The sequence below is a fragment of the Chiroxiphia lanceolata genome, chromosome 6 (genome assembly GCF_009829145.1).
Source record: "Chiroxiphia lanceolata isolate bChiLan1 chromosome 6, bChiLan1.pri, whole genome shotgun sequence".
Classification (NCBI taxonomy): Eukaryota; Metazoa; Chordata; class Aves; order Passeriformes; family Pipridae; genus Chiroxiphia; species Chiroxiphia lanceolata.
In genome coordinates, this window is record NC_045642.1 from 32,522,264 (window position 1) to 32,545,026 (window position 22,763).

A 22,763-nucleotide genomic window follows, 5' to 3' on the forward strand; every position below is an offset into this window, starting at 1 on the left:
GGCCTATTATGTTCCTGTTAATTTGTAACAGATGCTCAAACGATCCCATCCTCCGTATTTCTTTTTCTTCCACTTCAACCTCATTGTTAGCAAGGATGTTAAAAGTCTCAGAGTAGAATGTTTTTGTAGAGGTAAAATTAAAAAAATGAATTGTGCTAATGAGAAAAATTAGTTCCTTCAGTATTTTTGGTGTGTGTCTTTGTCTTAGTTTGAGTTACTGTCAAGGAAGATTTTTTGGTGCAAAATTGCCTCATGAGTTACACTTGAGTGTAATATTGGTGAACTCAAATTGTTTTCACTCCTGATGGAGTCACAGCTGAGTTCTGTCTGTAGCTCAACATCCACTGCAAAATGGATACAAAGTTCTCCTGCAGTTACTGGTCTGTATGCACCTAAGTCTGGCAACCAATGCAAACTGTAGCACATAAAGGTGTAATAGGCACATAAAATCCTGGGATTATAGTGTATCCCAACAGGTACAGCCCAGTCTTCCTTTAACTTGTTGGTAGTTTGGATGTGTTTGCACTTTCAGAAAATTCTAAGTGACTCTTAGAGCTTCCTCACAGTAGTGTTAAGTTCAGGGTCAGAGCATCATTGTGTGGTAGCTCTTACTTTTTAAAATTATACTCTACATCAATGGCAAAATAAAATTACATTTTAACATCTTGGGTTTTTTTAAATATGGCATTAGAATATTGAGGACCTTGGACAATGATTCTTCATTACCTTATGCTGCGTGTTGGATTTAGGGAAGCACATTCTTTAAGGCTATTTAGAAAAATATCTTTCGGAGGATTTCCCCTTCCACCCTCTTCCAAAAAAAGTTGAAGGTCAGTGAGGGAGGGGTGTCTGGGCTTCCAGTGGTGATCTCTAAAATGTCTGCAGTAATTTGTATTCAAATTTGATATACAAATAACAAAGGGGGTTTTTTGAGTGAATGCAAAGACAGATATTTGAAAATATCTGTGGTAGTATACCACTCAGGTGTAGTTATAAAACAATTTAATGAAGATGGTTTAGATACAAAACAACATCCTCTCAAGAGGCTGATACTCACAGAATAAACATGGAGATGCAATACTCAGAAGTGGAGTTTTCATGAACACAGGGTAAGTTTTGTTCTGTTCATATAGAATTATTTAAGCCTTGTTTAATGGTAGGCTTTTTACTGATGTTATGTGTAGATATGAATCATGTTTTTTCTTCAACTGTAAATAGGTTTGAACATAAGAACTTCTCAGGATCTAGACTTTTTCTTTTGTTATTTGAGATTGGTATTCTGCAAGTGCAGTGATGCTTTTCAGAGAGGAAACTTTGGTTATACTCTTTGTCTACAAGTTACGTATCGTAGAGGACGATAGTTTCACACCAGGTCACAGTCACATAACTAATCTGTTTGAATTGCCCATAACACGTTTTAAAAATCAAGGCGAGAGAAATACTTTTTGCTATTCAAGGCATTAAAACAGCTTCTAGAACCATACTTAGTGATCGTTGGAGCAGTCACAATTTTGTGTAGAAACTTCAAGAATAAGTCTCCTTCTTGTGTACTTCATGAGATGTTTTTCCCTTTAGCTAGAGCACCATTCCTGTTAGGCAAAACATTGTTTTCAGAATAGGATGTCTCTGTTGGATAATTCTATCCTTAGCTAACGCAGAGTGATGAGTTCCAGTATCTAACATTTATGAAGCAGTCTTAGGATTTCATCCCTCTTTCAAAAATTCTCATCCTGTACAATAAAGACTAAAAGCTTTTTTCTTCATGCTACCTGCTCTCTCAGCTGCCCTTTCTGCTAATTAAGCTTTACTTTAGCTTTGGTAGATCTTTCTAAAGGTCACCAGTAGAGCAAACTAGTGAAGAGGATTACTCTTTGCAGGGATATTTTTTTCTTTTCATGAAAGAACCTTTGTTGAGGCTCTTCCTTCCTTAGTGTAAAGGAAAAAAAAAAGAAAGCTTTAGCTTTTTTCTTTTTCCCTCAAGCTGAAAAAGTGATTTATAATAGAAACTTGAACTTTTACTGACAGAGCTCTGATGTCTAGGTGAGCAATAAAGAAATAAATTGTTGCTGTTTATGAGAAGCAATGCTGAAAACTCACTGAAGGCTTACTACAAATTCATCAATAGGTCACTATGCCAACATGAAAAGACTGTGAACATACGAACGTGTCACCTCATCTCCATTAATACTTTCATAGAAATAATTTTTAACTTACTCTGGTATGTGTCATTGTAATGATGGAATAGATTTAATGTTTAGCACTACTATTTGATTTTATTAATATTGTTGACAAATCAGAAAGAACAATATACAAAATATTAAATATCAAGTTTTTCTTTTTTAATCTCTGTATTTCATTAGGTGTGGTCTGGAAAAAAAATAGAGCATAAACCCGAAAGGATTTGCAAACATCTATACTTGTTTAAGCTGTCTGCCAAGAATTGCAATTAAGTGACTTTTACAAATGCTAATTTTCTGTTGAATAATTGGAAGGGAAAAAAAATCTTATCTAACTTACATGAAACCCTGAAGGAGAAGGTATAATGAAAAATAGTTTAATTATTTTCAGTGAGACAGCAAAACAGATTGATGAGTTTATCAGTAATTGTTTATTTTCTTGTCTTATTGTATCCTTTATTAGCCACTGAAAATGCCATTTATGATGCAGGAAAAAAAGTCTCTTAATAAGGTAGTGTATTATTTTCAACTCCTTCTCAAAATATATAGCAAAATCATCTTTGCATCCACCAGTTCGTGTTAGAAACAGCTTGTGCATAATGTTACAAAGCCATTAGCACTGATGCTTTTTTGTAAAAAAGAAGGCAGTGGACACAGAACCTTTTTTGGATACAGAGTACACAATGAAAAAGTTTCAGTCTGCAATGAGTAATGAGGCAAAAGATTTGGAGAATGTGGAAAAAAGGAACCAGTTCAAACTGTGATGTTTTCTTCCCAGTTTCAAATACAAAGTACAGTCAAGTTTGGTTTTTTTTCACCTCTCAGCTAAGTGACCTGCCATTGAACTTGAAATCGTTTTTATCTGAATTTCCCTCAATTCCTTTTTTTCAGACCCTTTGTACTTTATGTAAAAACATGATATTGTCATAAAGAGAGCAGGAATGAAAGACAGAATGATGTGAAGTGTTACTTTTTTGTTTTTTCTTTCTTTCTTTTGTGTGCATGGTGATTAGGCATCTACAGGGCACACAGGCCACCAGCTTCTTGAGTTCTACTAGGAGGTGCAATACAAAATAAAAGAGGTCTGGCTGAGAAAACAGGTTAGATCTCACATTTCAGAGTATGTACAGTCACTGTGTTCTCATGGAAAGTGGGAGATGCAACTTGAAATGCATTCGTGCAGAGAAGGGAATTGAACTTATTTCCACTTTCTGGATAAAATACTGTAGTTCTGCAGTTGCTGAATAAACATGGATTGTATTTATTTACACTGCCTCTTTGAGATGCTTTGTTTTGGCAATCCCCTCTCTTATGCCCCAGTCCCCATCGATTCTCAGGTCATTTCAGGACAAACAGAACTATTTTTGCTGGTTGAAGTTTTATATTTCTGTCAAAAGTGTACTGCTTCGAGACCAAGTGCGTGTCACACTTTGGTGATAAAACATTCTGCTTCTGGCTTACCTGAATCAAAACAATGTGATGTCTCTACATCTTTTATTTGTGTTATATTGATATTTTTATATCAATATAAACAGAAAGAAACAGAAAGAAACAGAAAGAAACAGAAAGAAACAGAAAGAAACAGAAAGAAACAGAAAGAAACAGAAAGAAACAGAATCCACAAACATATTCATCATTAATACTCAAATAGCAGTTGGAGAACATGCTGCTCTGGGAACTATACTACTACCTATACATCTTTGAGCTATACTACTGAAAAAGCTTGAAAATGGGCTGTGTGGTCTGTTGCTGCCTTTTGTTTCGAAGGAGCATCATAGAGACACATTGTCGATAATGCAACTGTATTTTAAATGACAGTGCATATGGATTTGACACTCTCACCTTTGGAGGGAAACCTACCACAAATCAGATGTTTGGCAGTAATTTGCCACATAACGGGACAACACATTGCATGGTGCCTGAGAGAATTCCAACTGATTTGTTCCTTTTTAGCTGAGTTTGTGCTAGGAAGGGGCTGACTTTTGTGAGGAAGTTGATAATGGAGGGTATAAGTGGCTGCTTTTTTTGCACCACTCATATACTGTCAGGGAAATGCTGCCTTGACTATGAAGCAGGGATTGCAATGTCTTAAATTTGGAAGCATATCCTTGATGAATTACTGTTTTACTCATTTCCACTTTCCTCGCATCACTATGTTGACTGGTTTGCAGACATGTATGAAAATGGATCAGCCCATATGTTCCTCACATAATTGAAAAGACAGGGAGAAAGAAAGGGTTTGGTGTTTGTTTGTCAAGTGGGTAGTTAGTACTCTCTGTATGTTTTCTGGTTTTCCACCATATAAAGAAAACCATTAATTGTAGTATTGGTCTAAGAAATGCTGTTTAAAACCCTGGGCATCAAGGATACTATCTTTTTGATGTAGAATTGCTGTAAGTGTGGTTAGTCGGTTAAGCGTGACTCGCTTCTTTTTATAATTGGTGTCATTCAGTATATCTATATCCTGCCTGGTTTTTTCTTGGTATGTGGTTTTTGCGTTCAGCTTTATAGCTATGCATTTTGTTTGCCTGTCAGACAGTCTGCTTTTTATCCTTAGTGTCTTTTATATAACTTGTTCATTTGACTGTCTATTGGTCCTAAAAATTACCCCTTTTTGACCCTCCTTTCTGAAAATATTGTCGAACAAGGTAGTGTGTAACTCAAGTCTTACTGCTTCATCGTGCCACACCATAAATGTAATAATGCAACTTAATTTCAAAAATGCGTAATGGATGGATCTGCCAATTTGTTGATAGAAGGGTAGTAGAGATGTGAGGTTTTTTGGTAGCATATGAAATTATATTTATGAAATGGCAATATATTAGTAATGAAGAATGAAAATCTTAAGGGCTGTGCTACTTACGATGTTGCAGACATAGTGAAAGGGAGGAGGAAAACAAAATGCTGTCCACTGGAATTTCTTTATATAGTATCTTTATAGGGTTTCAAATTGATAGGGTGTCTCCTTTTGCAGCTTTAATTTTCATTATCTCAGTATTTATGTGTTTGCAATATACTGTTATTATGTGATAGTTGATCTGAAAAAGTGACAGGTGTTGGAGGTTTTAATTTAAATTCAAGATAGAATTTCCCACCATGAACCAAATATCAGTACTTGTATATAGAACCTCTAAAATGATGCCTTACACAGCTTAGTGACTATCTTAAAACCTTAACTGCAAAGGGGGACTAAAAGCAGTTGCAAATGGCAAATGTTCTAAAGTTTATGTTAAAAATTTAATCAATCAACATAAATATTTGTAGCAAAGCGTTTTTTTTCTTAACTGTGAGTTTGATGAAGAACACCTCTATATCCACATGTCTTATGTGAAGCAGGAATAATAATGGAGAATCTGTAAATCTTTAGTGGAAAGACAAAACAAAATTTACTTTAGAAAAACAAGCTTAAGATTGCAGGAAATTAAAGCCAAGGATATGGCTTACCAGTACATTTAGCCAGTCTAGCACATAACTTTTGCCAGATATGAAGGAAAGACCTACTTCCCAGTTCCCATGTTTTATGACATGCTTTCAGCCTATCTAACCTTTATTTTTGCATGTCTGATTCTGCTGTGAACTGATAAAGGAACTTAAGCTGGCAGAAGGTTAGGAGTAGAAAAGAGAAGAAAATGATTATGTTTCTGGCAGTTGGGGTGTGCAATTTCAAAGAATACTGTTCTGTTTGGTGTCTTTCAGAATTTTTTCATCTTTATTGCTGTGCCAATTGAAAATAGAACAGTCTGAGTGAATATCACTAAGCTATTTTCATGTTTTGAAATCCATAGAAAAATAATGTCTTACTCCTATGTGCTTTCTCTTTTACCAAATAGATACATTTAAAAAACCCTAAACTTTTAACTTGTTACTATATATTACCAAACATTTTTGAATCTGAAGATAAGGAGTAGGTTTATTGTTATTGAAATGTAAGTTTTGGAGGACTCCTTTCATTTGTAATGTAACATAGCAAGAAATCTTTCAAGAGGTTGTTTCGGGAGGGTTGTTTGTTTATTTTTTCTATTTTCACTGTGGTAAAAAGATGGATCTGCTGAGAAACTTTGTCACATATTTCTCCTTGCATGAGAAACCCTGAAGCTTCTTTAACATGTTGTTTTTGATCCTTGGTGGAGTCACTGGATTTGTGTTGGCTTTATCCTAAAACTGTGTGCTTGTAGGGGTTACTGACTAAACATTAGACTTATCAATATAGCTGAGATCTTCTCTAAACTTCCCTCTGTAGAGCAGCCTTTGTTCCAAGTTTAAGAAATAACCTTTGTGAGTTAGGATCAAGACTCAATTTTGTCTCTGTTCTGCAGGTGGCTGCTTTGAATTAGTTTTTTTACATAATTAGTCATGCTTTTATTTCATCACTGATATGGTTGCAGAAGTACAAAGCTTTTCAATACGTCTCAGTTTTTAACAGATACCTTTATTGAGAGAGACTGTCTTATCCATTGACTCGTGAAGACCAGTAAAATAGCAATATCCTTCAAAAAGTCTCTTATTTAACTGTTGAGGTGGATATTTACCCTCAATACACTTTGATTCCATGATGTTACAGAATTCCTCATGTGTGTTCTTTACAAGTTATTGTTAAAGCTGTTAATGTGACTGCCTTTGCAATTTTAGAAGTGCTAGAATAAAACAGCAAAATGAAATGCTAAGAATTAGGTATACTGTTGGAGGTTTTCAAGCTGTGAGTGAACAAAGCTACAACCTGCCCATCTGATTTCAGTTTTGACCTTCTTTTGAGTAGGTGGTTGGACAAGATAACCTTTGCAATCCCTTTCAGCTTGGATTAGTCTATAACACTTTGCCATTAACACATAAGAATTGAATCAATTTCAGGATAGAGTCAGTCTCTAGTGCAGCTCAGGGCACTTCTGCTTAGGAACAGCAGATTTGGTAAGAACAAATAACTTTCTCTAGAAGATTTCCTTAACCAATCTAGGATACTAAGTGTAATACAGCATTCACATATGTGGAGCCATATGTATGCCATATATAAAACTTCTGACTTTTGCTGAATACAGTCTATACATAGGAACAATCGGTAATCTTACTGAAAATGCTATAACCTTTGTGACAATATACTTACTTTGTAAGGTTTTATTGAAACCTGTTATTTCTGTCAAGACAGAGGCTCCTATTTTGTTTGCACTCATATTTTTGACTGATGTTTGGAAGAAAAAAGTCAACTTTTTAAAGTTACTGTAAATTTGAAGGTAATAAAGCTGCCAGGTTTTGTGCAGGTCCATGTGACAATTTTGTATAAATTGCCTGAGTTGCATAGCTGCCCGTAACTTTCATATAATGATTTCCAGTGAATTAAAGAAAAAATATGGTTGATTTTCTTTTGATGGAAATGCATTAGCTTGGCAAGTTTAGAAAATCAGAAGTCTCTTTATCTGTAGATAGCAGCTGGACAAACTTCCTACAGACTCTTTGTTCTCAGCGTGGCTCAGCCTTGGTGAAGGAAGACAAAGCATTACTTCTACAGTTAATGCAACTTGTTGATTCTTTACTGAGTTTTGCAATTAGTACAGAATGAGTGCTGAATTTGTAATGATACTATTATCACAACATACCCCATCAAATATCCTTCAGTTTGGAGTTTTAATCTAAATGAGTAAAGTGAGATTTTAGCTAGTGGTTCCGTAGTTTGGGAAATTCTGTATCTAATGAACAATGTCTTAAAATATGCAGTTTTTGCTTAACCAAGCCCCATGTCTTGATAATGTACATTGCATGGTTATTAAGTTTAATTTATCTGTGAGTCAACAGTTTTCAAATGGGGTCTCTAAAAGTTGCAATACAGAACTTGAGCAGTGTGTATTAGATTTTGTCCCATAAGGCACTCATTTGAAGGACCATGCAGCTAATCATGTACTAGGTCATGGAGGTATTTCTGAGAGGGCAGTGAAAAGTGAGCATCAGGATTTTTGGATTGTTTTCTAGTTCTTTGAAAGGGAAGATAGTCTGCCATTTAAATCAGTAGTTGCAAACAAAATAACCAAGCTGTTTGCCTGTGGGGCTTTATTTTTTTTCCACCTATCTCAGTGAATCTAAGGGAGAAATTTAGCTCTTAATAGAAGCTCTAGTTCCAATTCAGTGAGGTGTAAGATTTGTACAGAATATGGCTATAGCTTGTGGAAATATTAATAATGGTTTGTGAAAAAGGCAAAGTACAACTTGTAGCCCTGGTGCTTGATCATGTTATAACTTCACAGAGTACAAAGTATATTTTAAGAGGTGGAGGTTTTGTTCCAGTTAAACAGTAATGAGAATACAGTCTTTTTCATTTAAAGTTTTTAATCCATTTCAATTATTTGTGTCTTCTAGATAGAATAAGCAAGAACTTTGAAGCAAAATAGTTTGGTGGACAAGATTGTTCTATTTACTTTTTCGCTGTCATTATGATCAGACATGCGAATATGATATCTCTTGAAAACAATGCACTGCAGATAAGCTAACAGCTCAGTTTTTGGCAGCTGTTCCTGAGTGTTATTACAAAATATTCTTTTCTGTCTCTGAAAGCAGTGGTATCTTGTGATATCACTGCATTGGGAAAATCTTATTTTTCAGGGAGGTTTACAAAGCTTATCTTTTGTTTACTTTTCTAAAATCTGAATTAACAGTACTAAATAAGAATAGTTTATGAGATTGTATTCTACTCTTACTTCATGCTGCCCTTTTTATATTGTTCTAACTTGCTCATTTTTCTCAGTACAGAAATTTATCATTAATATCATTAATTTATCAATAAAAATCATTAGTCTAGGTAGACTGAACAATGTGTTGGCATGTGTCATGGGATTTTCCCAGATAGCAGAGTTGTATGCAATATACTGACAGACATGTTTACCTTGTAAATTCACATTTGCTATTATTTTATTGTTGTTGTTTTTGAAACATGATTCCTCCTTGTCCATATCATTCTGAATTGCATTTCAAAATCTATCATTGAATTCCAACTGTCTGTCTAGGTAACTTCATGGAGTTCTCTATTATTTCTTGCGGATAAGGACATCTTGATTCTGAACACCTACAAACTTGCATCAGTATTGATAAAACTGCACTAGTATTTTGTCTTTTGTAAAATAATACCACTAATTTAAAAATGCAGTTCTACTTTAATTTGCCGTAGTTCTAAATATATTCTGTTTTTCTTTAAAGACAGTTTTTCTTTACCGTACTGTTCATATTTTAGAAAGTCCAAATGAATTTCCACCACAATAAACCAGATGATGCATTCCTTTGTCAAGTAATTACTTACAAGAAAAGAAGAAGGACATATGTCTAGGGGTCGTAATTAGGTAAATGTGTAAAATAGGAACAACTCTTTTAAAGGTTATTATACTATATATAACTATCTTAAAGTACAAGCCTATCAATCATAGTGATATATAAATTAAGCTGTCAGGGGATTCTCCTGTATCTTCTGGATTTAAGTGTAAATAAAGTGAATTTAATGAACACTTTTGCTAAAAAAGGAAATATTTTTCAGATTGTGTTTATTTATAATGTGCTAAGATAATTCCTGGTGTAATCGCATTGCTCCTGTTTGGTTACACCACCAATAACTTTGAACCATTAAATTAAAAGCGAATATGTCTTTCCAAGAGCAATTTAAGTCATTAAAGTGTAACTTTAAGTCTTTTACATTTTCACTTTTGTCTGCCTAGAGGAACAGTTGATGTCAGTAGTCAGTACCAGCCAAACTGCCTTACTTATTGACATGCATACAAGCATCCATATACAGACTTTTGTTCTGTGAAACAATTTGAAGTGTAGAGATCATGAACTGCTTTGTTGATTAATTATATGTGGTTTTTTGACCCTGTGACTTACAAGTTCCATCCATAAAAATTTGACCTTAATAGGTGCTGCTGAAGTTGGGATGAAGAGAGGAGAAATTGTTTCTACACAGACACGTTACTATTTTAAATATAGATGAGAAAAAGATATGTGCCACTCATGATGCAGCAGATAGTCTATTCAACCCACAGGATATTTTCATTTTGTCTTGCTAGTCTTTTCCCCTGATGAGAAGAGAAATTGGGATTGATACAGATAAGCAGAAATGTCCTTGCACTTGACCACAGCTGTACAGCAGTTTCTAGGAAGGGAAGAGGAAATCAAGACAGAAGTTTACTCAAGGAATTGGTATGTGCTGTTGCTTGTTGTGAGAACAGCAAATGTAGGGAGTAGACAGTGGTTATCACTGTCTGTGAACATGCAGTATTCACATGTGACAGTGGCTAGCTATTTATTGTGGACTCTGAGCGGGTATATAAGGTGCCTGGGGTATTGTAGGTAAGTGTCCCTAGTAAAGAATGGAAAAGATTAAGGAAATATGAATGTGTTGGAGGTGTAATATTCAGAAGAGTAATACAGAGATTAAGTAACAAAGGAAGAAAGTTGCATTTGATCAATGTAATTCTGAAGAGTTTCTAAAGATAATTTGGAAAGACAGTGAAGGAGAGAAATAGCTATGCTCTTTCTAACAGATTAACAAAAAAAGCTCAAACTATGTGTTCATACATACTGTAAAGTGACATTCTTGGCAAGAGAATTGAGAGAAATACTACAAAATAAATAAGAACAGAAATCTAATAAATGCATGACACCTACATAATGGGGAAGGGCCATTGGCTCAAGGAGAGGTAAGCTGAACATATGATGTTTATGTTACTGTAGGATATTCTAAGTACTGAAATGTTCTGAATTTTTCTTACAGAGTTATCAGAATTGAACAGGAAAAGGGCTATAAGCCTTAGCTCCTGTGGCTTCCTACGGGTAATAAATACAGTTTTAGAAAGTCTTAATGAAAGCTCTGACTTTTAATGCACTTTCAGGGTTTTTTTTAAAGGGCTATGAGCTCAACAATTCTTGTTGAATGCTTGGACATATATGCTTAACATGCTATGAGTGATTGCACTTACAGTGAAGAGCAGTTGAGTAATTGAAGGGGGATGTAAGAGGTCACTGTTGCACTTTCTCCATTGGGTACTTCAGCCTTGGTTTGATCCGAACCACTCAGGGTTCCAGGGAAGTGCAGAAGAATGATCCCAGGGGAAATTACCTGTTCAGAACAATGTTTACTTCATTTTAACACGTTAATTCCTGAACTGCGTGCATCAACATGTTCTCATATGTAAGAAAAGTTGAATTAAAGACCACATTTTCCTGTATTTTCTCAATACCATACTGTCTCTAAAGATGTATGTAAAAATAGTGTACTAAAGTATCCTTTTGCTGTGGTAAGTTGTAGATTGGGGTCATTTGTGCTATTCACTTAGCTTTTCTTTAGAAGAAAAGTGAAGTCATAAGCTCTGGTAAAGGATAAAAATGCATTGTTTGGCAGAAGACTCTAAATCTTGCAAGTTCCTCTACAAGGGAGCTTGGCTCTTTCACTGTTGTTTGAGCGCTGAAGTGTTTAGGCAAAATACTGTGTATACTTTTTTTGTTCTTCTGATATGCAGAATAGTCTGAAGGTTTCCAGGTTTCATTCAACTGGGCTTTTGCATACTTTCCCCACTTTCAAAATTTCAGTGCAGTGTGCAAATGATAATGCACGTAATCCTACCTTAAACAGAGGCACAACAGATAGATATTATACCTTCTGTGGTATCATGGTGCGTTATAGCACTGAGCAATAATGTGTAGATATAGTTCAGTACTGTTTAAAGGCTTAAGTTTTTCCCTTACATAAGTAATACCGTTTTAAAGGTTATATTTGAGTTGGCTTCTAGAATTTGTTTCAGCTCGTATCATCTGTTATTTGGGGATGTGGCAGAAGGGAAGTTATTTTATTTCATTAGGCATAGGACAAATGTTTGCTCTGTACTGATTAAGACTCATTTTCAGTAGGATGGGATGACCATGGTAGCAGTATATAGTGTAGCTGAATAGGCAGCTAAGAGGAAGGTGATTGAAGTATATGCTTATTTGTTTCTGAGGTTGTTACTTTAGATGGTAGCTGTCTCATGTGAGATGGTAGAAGCAAATTATTGTCTGAAGTTTCACTGATCAGAGTTTTTGAATGTATTTGATAATTTTAATGGTTTATACACATCTTTAAGTTGATTGAATGTTGAATATTCAAAAGTGATTATTTGCAGTTTTATCTTGTAGCATGACAGTGCATCATGTAAAATTTTCCATTAAATATTTATTGGAAATGAAACAGATTTGTATTTGAAGTTTATTCGTTTCAACAGTAAGCATCAGGACAGTACTTGGGCAACCAGGATGCGTAACTGCTATTATTGTTCCTGAGAATTTGTAGTTTATTTCTTGAAGTTAACTATTTTACTTCTAAGAAATGAAATTTCCTTGAGGTGCACTGTATAACATAGCTAATAACAGAATGTGGAAAAGAATTTAGTCCAGTTTAAGAGTAAACATTTGAATCCATATTAGTTTACTGGAAGCTTGTTAAAATAAGAATGTGATACTCCTGATTTGTTTATGTTGACAACTGAAAATGGTGAATTCTTCAAACAGGTCTGTAATAAGTAATTGTAGATAGTGTCATAGTTGCCTAAGGTGATTGTAATTTTTTCTTAAAAGTAAAGTGCAAAACTGATCTATGTGTGTAGCACTATTCTTGCTTTGTCTTGTGAATCATATCAGCTCCAAGTTATTCTGGGCACTGAATTTCACTAGGTTTGCTGGATTATAGCAAATCATTCGATTCACAGAGAAGAACAGAAAAGAAGTAGGTTTATTTTTATCTGGATGTAAGTGGATTTGGCCTTTGTTGTGTGGAAATTATAGTTCTGCATCAGTTTCCAGTAATATAGTTGCTACTTCATCCCCTTGCCCACACAACCAACCGTTTATCCACAACACCCATTTTAGTGTATTTATCTGATGAATAGAAAGAATAGAGAATTTGCCTAAAAATTGCACAGAACCGGTGAGAATGCACAGAATATTTTTCTTCTTGTCAGCTGTTTGACAACTGGGAGTATGTTTGTGTAATTATGGCAACCTTTAATCTCTTCAGTGATTTTACCATTCCTTCATGCTGTTCTTAACCAAATCTCTCAAACAGTGCTGAAAGAAGCTTGCTTATGAAGTTTGGTGGATTATTTTTCTTGGGAAGTCATTGTTTTAGTTCCAATTTTGCTACTTTTATGATATTCTGGGTAGTCATTTTTAAGACATCAAACACAGGAGAATCCAAACTCTCACAATCACAGAATTGTGAAATCATTTAGGTTGGAAAGACTCTTGAGATCATCAAGTCCAGCTATTAACCAAACCCTGCCAAGACCACCACTAAACCATGTTCCGAGGCCCCACATCTATACCTCTTTTAAATACATCCAGGGGTTATAGAATCATAAAATGGCTTGGGTTGGAAGGGACTGTTAAGAACATGAAGTTCCAACCCTCCATCATGGGCATGGATACCACCCACTAGACCACGTTGCTCAAAACCCTTTCCAGCCTGGCCTTGAACACTTCCAGGGATGGGGCAGCCACAGCTTCTCTGGGCAACCTCTTCCAGTGCCTCACTATCCTCTGGGTAAAGAATTTGTTCCTAACATGTAATATAAACCTTCCCTTCTGTTTAAAACTTGTCCTATCACTGTCTGCCCATGCAAAAAAACCAGTCTCCCTCTTTTCTATGAGCCCCCTTCAGGTATTGGAAGGCTGAAATAAGATCCCCTTGGAGCCTCCTCTTCTGGCTTAACAACCCCAGCTCTCTCAGCCTTTCCTCATAGGAGAGGTGCTTCAGCCCTCTGATCCTCTTGGTGGCCCTTCTCTGGACCAGCTCCAACAGGTACATGTCGTTCTTATGCTGAGGGCTCCAGAGCTTCTTTGCAATGGATTTCTGAAATCAGTTTAAAACGTACTACTTTGCTCTGCATCCTTTCTGTGAAAGGAACTTGTTGATTCTAAAACAAATTAGACAAGTGATAGTGATTTGTTCCTGATAGTGGCTTTGTGCAGTTGTTTTCACCAGGTTGTTCGATGTTGTAGCAGTATGGACATTCACAGTGCACGCTTAAAAAACCCAAACCCTAATGTAGTTTTAGAAACACAGCAACTACGAGAGATTTGTTAATGTTTCTGCACAAGATGTTGCAGCTTTTCACTTATAGGGGCCTTGTTTAAACATGAATAGTTTCCTTTCATATTTATTTCAGGATTACATTTGGGTTAAACTATAAAAGCCAAAGTCCTCCTTAAAGCCAGTATCTGATGGGGAGCTGTAAGGGTGAAAGGTTTCTTGCTTTTTAAATTAGTTTACACTGAAGGGAGATGACTTTAATCTTTACAGTAGTGTAGATTAACTTGGAATTTCGCTGTTCTTGACATGAAGAATGTACTTATTGTTGGGACAGCAAAATTTAATCCTATGGCTTCAATACACTGTGGTTTGAAAGGAGAGATGGAGTAAAGAGAGAAAAGAGAGTGGAGCTGTCAGCAGGAATGTTGGGAGCCACCCTGATGGGAACCTCTTTCTCAGCTCCTTTACTCCAGCACTTCAGTGCTTTTTAAGCCTCTGCAGAAATTATCTTGTACAGAACTTTTCTGATTGGTGTCAATTCTTTTCTTACTTGTTGAGTGCTCCTTCCTCCAGGAAGCAAATATTTCTGTTTGAGAACCAATGTTTATTCCAGCTGAACCCCCAGCTCTGGGAGAACTGCATATATAGAGGATTCAAAACGGGAGAGTCTTCCATAGCTGTTGAGTACTTGTGGCAAATGCCTATTTCACTTGTATCTTAAGTTGACTCTGCAGTGAATTCTCTTTTTGACCCTAGAGCTTTTTAGGAGGTTAGGCTAGTAGCTTGACTGCTAACCTATTTAATTTTTTCATGTCTATTTCCATGAAATGGCTTTCATGAAGGAAATTAATTTGATTAATTATTCCATATTACTTGATGTAAGACACTGTAGTTGGTTATGATGGAAATTCTTATGTACATAACCATTTCCAAGATGTTTCTCTGCAGAATTTGTTTTCTTTTCCTATTCTGCTCTACAATCATCAGCTTTTTCAGTTATCATCTATATCACTGCAACACTTGGACAGAGATATTGGGATTAAATTCTTAGTTCCACTCCCTACCCATTACCAGTTTTAGGAAGGAACCTATACATTATGGGTTTCCAGAATGGGAGGGAAAGCAGTGGAACTGGTATCAGTGTGACTGCTTGAGCCCTGTAAGAGCTGGAGCTTCACTAGGTGCTTTTAATTACATACACTATTCATGAGTTACCTATACTTCAGGAAGCTAGTAGCACCTGATCTAAAATGTTGATGGGGATCCAGGTAAATTTGTCTTTCTGGGTTTTATTGCAGTGATTGGAGTTGTTTGTATGAATGATAGTTTAAATACAGAACAAATTGCTGTTGAGTTGCAGTGGCTTAGCTGTCTATTTAAATGTCACAGGTAGCGGAGGACGATGATACCGAATCACGACAGGAAGAAGAGAAGGAAGAATTGAAATGCTATTCAAGAAGAAAGTTATTTTCCAACTGGAACCGCTATGAAGATACAGAAAAAGAGGAACAGAATGAACATGGGGAGTTACAGAGAGGAACGGACTTCAGTGTTTTGCTTAGCTCAGCAGGTAGGCATTTTCCAGTTTATAGGGTTTTTTTAGTTTTGCATTTTGAAACATTACTACTTTTCTGGCTGTTGTCCTTGATGATGAAACAGGACCCTAGAACACTATTCTTATCTGTCCAGTAAGTCTGCCATTTATGTATTTAGGAGTGTTCCAAGTCTTCATGGGAGCAGCCTTATAGCATCCAGGCTGCACTGAGCTGTGACAGATGGGAAGTAAAAGGGGGCTCCTGGCTGCATTTATAGCCTTCTTGTGAAAATATGGGTCTGAGTGTGTGCAGCATCCAGTAACATTGAGCTTATTCCTGCTGACAATAAATTTTTTGCTGATCTTGGTCATTGAGTTGCTTTCCAGGAAACAAAAAAGGTTGCTGGTATGACTTAACACAGCAAACAGTCAGGCAGCTGCTTGCAGTTGTTTGTTTTGGCAGAGATTTGTAATCAGCTCTGTACAGATGTGTGCGTGAATAGCAAGTGTTACTCTCCTCGGAAAGTAAAGATCAGTTGTTTTCCCTTCTTTAAAGGAGATAATAAACAAGGAGGTGGAGAGACAGGTTGTACTAGATCCTGGGATTTTTTAGCTGTACATGGATAGTATAGACAGTTACACAAAAAACAATTACCTAAAATTATTTTAGAAACTAAGATGTGTCATTGTGTTGGAATACCATTCAGTAGAAAGCTACAAACAATGTATTATGGGGGTTTTTTTTAGCACCTTGGAAGCTCTGAAATCTCCAAATCTAAATAACTGGATTTTTCAGCCACAGCTTGGTGGGGTAAGTTAGAAGTTAGCTACAGTAAAGTAACAAAGACCAGAGCTTCCTTTCTGTGTTCAAGAATCAATTTCTGAAGTTCTGTTTCAATGAACGTTGTGAAGTTGGGCCTAATCTGTCAGTTTTTAATCATAGGATCATGAAATGTGTATTGACTTCTTGGAATGGTATGTTGCATGGTAAACTGTGTTGGAGTCACGGTATGGACCTCAGACCTGTGTACGTAACCGAGGAATGCAGATACTGCAATTCAAAACTGCTTAAATCAAGAGGCCTACCCTGAGCTGCATGTATCCATGGTTCAGTTTTCTAAAACAAACTTTAATAACTCTGTAGTTAGCCTTCAGAATGTCTTTAAAATTGTTCTGAAAAATAGTACTTTTGAACTGAGGCTGCAACAAAATAGTATTTAGCTCTACTAATTTATATGTTTGATGAGTTATACTTCAATGCAGTTTTTGCCAACCTATTTATTTTACTCTTTAGATTCTTTCAATGTCTCAAATTAAAATCTTGTTAGTATTCATATATTCATTCTATGTATTAATTCTAAATCTTTGATTGGTAGAGGATATATTGCGACCGTTCTCTTACAATAAAATAAATTGATAAGAAACAGCAATGAAATAAAGTACTTCCTTTCAGAAGAAGAAAAAAGTACCTTCTAAACAATAGTGCAGATTTCTTGCACTATTCTTGCAATAGTGCAGTATATTCTTTTGATATACTTCAAAAAGCAGTATATGTTGGCAGGGTTATTTTTTTTTGGCTTATGTATGAAAACTGAGAATACAGACATCTTTATTTATAGTGATCTGAGAAGAAGCTTGCACCTGTGCTTTATTTGATAATTGCTGCTATTAGTATATTTCTGTTTAACATTCTGAAGTTGCAAAATGGATCCAATTAATTGCAACAAGCAGTTAGGGAGTACTGGAGAGGGAATGGAGTTAAATTTCCTTTTTTCAGTAATAGAGAAGCTTAGAAAAGTCTTAAAGTCTTGTGATTTACTATTGATACATAACAACGTAATTAATGCAGCCAGCTAAGGATTCTTTGGCAAAAGCTCAGATTGAAAACCTGTTCTGCTATGTAACATTTAGGTTCCATAATATTGAATGCAGGATCTTGAAGGGAGTGTCATCCTTCAAGATAAAATTGGATTTATTCCCAGAAAATATCCTGTTAATTGAATGAGAAAGCATAGAAAAAAGAGTTTGGCATAATGTAATAAAGACAGAATATTAATTCTAGTAGACAAACTTAAATGGAGGAATTCCTGATGTCCAAGGAATTAAAATGCCCTGGTTGTTTGATATCCTGCAAATATTTGTTTAATATCCTGTAAAAGTGCTTCTAGGTGTAATTTTCTAGTTAAAAGCAACCTAAAAATAGCAAAATGAGATGCTCTGTGATATGGGTGTCAGGTTAATAATTAGCAGGATTAGAACTTTAAATTTAGTACACGAACATTACTGTTGCTTGAATTAAGAAAGGAACAAAGTTATGACTTCTTACATGGTATTTTTATCAGTATTAGTGGAAAGTGGGATATTTTTTCTGAGGAGGAGAAAGAAGTTTGCAGATACTTGCAGACATCTTAAGTCTTTAGGGTGTTTTGTTTTACGTTTTTAAAAGCTTCTGAAGACAAACACTTTTTTTAGGTTTTTGCCTATACTTCCAGCTTTTCCCTGCCTCAAACCAGTCTCTAGGGCAGCACTGATCCTGTCTTTTCAATCAAATATTTAGGCCTGACTAGTCCCAGACTGTCTCTTGATTGCATGCTGTCTCTCTGCTGCCAGCCCTTGCCTGCCTACAAATTCTTCTCACTTTCCCTTGCTTCTGCTGTCTTTTCATCTTGTCTGATTCCTGTTGATGGGTCTTTTTTCAGTCATTTGTTGTGAGCCATCTCCTTTCCACGTACTTTTATTAAAATCCAACTCAGTCAGATTGTGTCAGAGATAGAATATCTGTCCCTCATTCTGTCCAGTCCTGGTGATCCCCAGCTCTGCATTGTTCTGCTTGGCATTGCTCATTTTGGTTTAATCCACTACTTCATTTTACATTCCTCTTAGTTTCTTTCATTGTCTAGTCAATCCCACTTTATTCTTTCAAGAGTCCAATTCTGGTCTCCACTACAAGCTGTTCCTTCCATTTTTTCTCCACCCTAAATTCTCCTTAGTTACCCAACAATGTGAAGTGACAGGCCACTGTTTTCAACTCTGTTAGGGATATCAGCATAGTTGAGGCTGCAGAAATGCCAATGCTGTGTGTTCAATCCCTGGATGGGCCAACTCATCAAAGAGTTGGACTTGAAGATCCTTGTGGGTCCCTTCCAACTCAGAATATTCTGTGATTCTTTTACAGTGAAAATCTGACTCTTCACTCATAACTAGAGATTAGAAAAAACTTAATTCAGTTGCCTTGCACATTCAGATGACATACAAAAGGCCACTGAGGATGTTTGGCGGTTGGTTGTTAAGCTCCAGCAGATCTTGCAAAAAATAGGTACAAACTTTGATTTCTAGAAGCTTGTACCTTGGCTAAGTCAGGTCATATTTTCACAAAAAGAGCACAGTGTACCTCTTTCATAAAAAAGCATTGTCCAGTCTGACTTCAAGTTACTAGTTCAGGGCAGGAAAGTGGTTACAGCCTCTCAGATTCTCTCACAGTAGAAAAATGTTCCAACCACTCTCTGGGTTTCTTTAAAAGGTAGTGCTTAGGGGAGGGAAAAGGAAAAGCTACCTGAAGCAAACAGTAGACCTGGAAAATTTCATACTGAGTAGTTCAAAAGGCGGCTGAAAATAGTCTCAAGTAAGAACTTCCAGGTGGCTTTGGTAACAACTGGTGTCACTAACCTGATAGAGCTTCTTTCTTAGGGCTTATTATATTTGTGTGTAAAGTAGGGTGATAAGTTTTTAAGTATGTTTCATTCCTTTTTTTAGCATTTTGTAATTTATTTATTTTTAATTAACCTTGAATATAGCAAAACAAACTTTTCTGTACTGCTTTTAATGTGTAGCTGATGTAGAATACAAGTCCATTGTGGAGCCTTCAGGGAATATGTCTTGAATCAATTTAGTAAAAATGCTGTTGAAGCGTAAAGAACAAGAGAAGTGGAAGTGATAGGATAACCTTACTTTGCTAGCAGAATTCTGCCATGTTTGAAGAACTGCCCTCATTTTTTGACAGATGAGGGTTAAGTGACCTACAATAGACTTAACTTGTTTATTAGGTTTTTGTCTCTGAATAGATGCTTTAGGTTTAAAAATATATTTTTAAAATCTCATTAATGAGCTGATCAAAATATATCCAGGGATTTGATTACTTTTCTTTAGACATGGTAGGCATTAGCAGTACCACAGCCAAAAATTACCAACATACATGCCTCAATAATAATGTGCTGAATTGCAAATATGATGATTATCAAGATGAAAAAATGTAATTACGGACATGAATTTTTTTCCCATTTGGTTTTTTAGGCCGTGGCTGAATAATTCTGATGCCTTAAAGGGTAAGAAAAGAAATGCTGTGTAGTTCAAACAAAACTGGCAGAATGGTTTTGAATACATATATAGAATACATATAGTTTCTGTAAGTACCAAGCCCTTGAATACAATAAAAAACATGGAACAAAAATCAAAAGAGCAGTTACTGGAGCATGATAGTAATGAACAATAAGTATAGGAATGATGAAGTAGCAGTAATATTCCCTTCCCTAAAACCCTTTTGTTTTGTTTTTTTAACCTCTTGCTTTTGGGTCTCTGTTTAATTTTGATGTATCTCTTGTAATATGTTGCTGCATTTTTTGTCATTTGCATTGTGAATATATAGCTGAGAATTAAAAGTATACAGAAGATGTTTGGCTGTCTTAAAAAACCTGAACACATAAACTTGTAAAGCAAGGCTTGTGTTAAAGATAGGTTTTCCTTCAACTTCTCTATCTTACATATATACTGACAGAGATTTGGGGAAAAAAAAAGTAGAGTGAAGAGTAAGACAGTTTTCTTGTTTCTTGTTTTTAATGGTAATTCTGCTCAAACAAAAAGAATGGCAATAGCAGGACGTGGTTCAGATGCTAAGAAAGAATCCTTTGAATTTTAAAATTCTAGAGAATAGCTGAAAATCAGTGTTTTTTACAGAAATGCCTAACTTATTATTGCTTTGGATTACTGTATATATCGGGGTCCCACTTTTCAGTGGTATTTGTTTGCCAACTTCTACTACTTCTTACTTGGTCAGAAATTCAACTGATGCAAAACTTCATGTTCTTGCTTTTCATCAGGTGACATGAACTCCATGTAGAACATAGCAGTGTTGCTTACTTCTTATTAATTATCAACACCTTTGATGTTAGTACCAGGTTACTGGTCTTGAAAGATGATTACACTTTTGCACTAAGGGTTGGTAACAGAGAGTGTTCCTAGTTTATGCACTCCTGAACTAAATGGGTATGGGCATGTGCTTTACTTACATCTTTCCTATGTTCTCCGTTTTTTACTACTTCATTCTCTGTTTTTTACTACTTCATTCCCTAAACGTTCTCTGAGTTTCCATGCCATGCTCTCCTATCCTGCTTCTCCTTCTAGCTGCATTCCAGCACATTTGAACTTTCCTTTTCTTTTCGAAAAAACGTTTCCCATCTGTGGAGGCTTTTAATCCAAGTGGTCTCACTTCCACTTGCACATGTTTTTGTTGCAACAGTTATACCCAGGGCAGTCTGCAACTTTGGGCTTGTTAATAGACCTAAGAGATACTGCTGGTTTATGTACCTGTAGGTATCTGAAATCAACAAAAATGCAGTCTCTTCCCTACTTCCTTTCTTCTCAAACAAACAGAAAAAACCCTTCCACAATAAAGATTTGCAGTGAAATCACAGGCCTAGGCGTCAGTGGAAGCCGGTTCCCCATCTGCTCAGTGCTTCCTCCTGAACTGTTCCTAACATTACAGAAATTCATCTTTTTTTTTTTTTCCTAATCAGACAAGCCAAGCTGTCATTTTTTTTTTTTCGGTCTGAACTAGAAATAGGGGGTGCCAGATTTTAAGTATTAATTACATTTTCTTGATAAATGTGTTTTCCTGTAATAAATAGGTAATCTGTACTCATATATGCTTTCATATCTTTGCCTTTTTCCCTCCTAAGTTTTATCTAAAATGTAACCAAAACTGTGATTGAAGTGGAGAAGTATAATGTGACTCCATGATTTGAATGTATGTAAGTGTAGGATAATGTCTTCATTTTAACATTCTGATATCTTAGAACTATGTGGCTATATATGTGTCAGTTATAGTACTGTATTACTAATGGTAAGTAATAAAAGAAAAATCTGAAAGTTTACAATGTTTCAGAGAAATTTGTATGCTTTATGATATAGGACTGAATAGAGTAAGATTTGCAGACTAAAGGGGTTAAATTTTCTTCCTAATAAAATCATTGCAGTAAGCTTTTCCATAATCTTTAGATTTTTCACATCTTGAGTGCACTCATTTATTTGTGAAGTTCCAGATTTCTGGATTTAAAAAGTTTTCTGACCAACATCCTTCTCTAACATTGCGTCCTAATCTTTTGCTGCTTCTATATATTGATGTTATTTCTGCTGAATTGTGTTGAAGTGTGTTTTAGTTATGAAATCACAAATCAGTAAGTTTAAATGTGGAGCAATTTGTCCTTATTCCTGTCTTGCTGTTGTCACGTCCACTACTTGATATTTGTAGGCTTGAGAGGTAGATAAAAATGTCTACTCATGTGATTCACTGTTTCTTCTGTGTAATAATGCCTTTGTTTTTATAGTGCCCCTTAAACTGTTTTGTCTGACTAGGCCTCCTGTTGGTCATCACGGTCTCTGCCACATCTCTGACATTCCTGCCACTGAAATCCTCTAACCAAAACTGAATTACTCTGACTCTTGTACTCAGATGGTACATTTCATATTCCAGTATTAATTTTTAAAATTCAGTATGTTATTGCCACTACGTTCCTGTTCCCTTACACCTGTTTTTACTACTTTTTATTTATTTTCTACCATTCCTCCTTTCTTGGAATTTTTGTTTTATTACAGGAACTTTGTAATTTTCTTTGTTGCTATATAGTACTTTTAATTGATTTGAATTTTTTCTCTTGAATTATTTTTTATACTTTTGCTTCTGAAACACTGTTAAATCACCTGAATTGAACTATAAACTTTTTCGAGCAGAGACTTTTTTTTGCTTGTTGGT

The 22,763-nt window shown here is 35.6% G+C and overlaps 2 protein-coding genes across 2 annotated transcripts in view; one reads left to right on the forward strand and one right to left on the reverse strand.

Moving 5' to 3' along the window:
- The window catches only part of CHRM5 (cholinergic receptor muscarinic 5), a 51,747-nt gene that overhangs the window by 17,555 nt on the left and 11,429 nt on the right, over positions 1–22,763 (reverse strand).
- AVEN (apoptosis and caspase activation inhibitor) overlaps positions 1–22,763 on the forward strand; it is a 101,333-nt gene that overhangs the window by 6,499 nt on the left and 72,071 nt on the right. Inside the window, exon 2 of the mRNA XM_032689822.1 lies at positions 15,595–15,775. Within this exon, the coding sequence (XP_032545713.1) occupies positions 15,595–15,775 (181 nt within the window). The remainder of the gene's footprint in view (positions 1–15,594; positions 15,776–22,763) is intronic.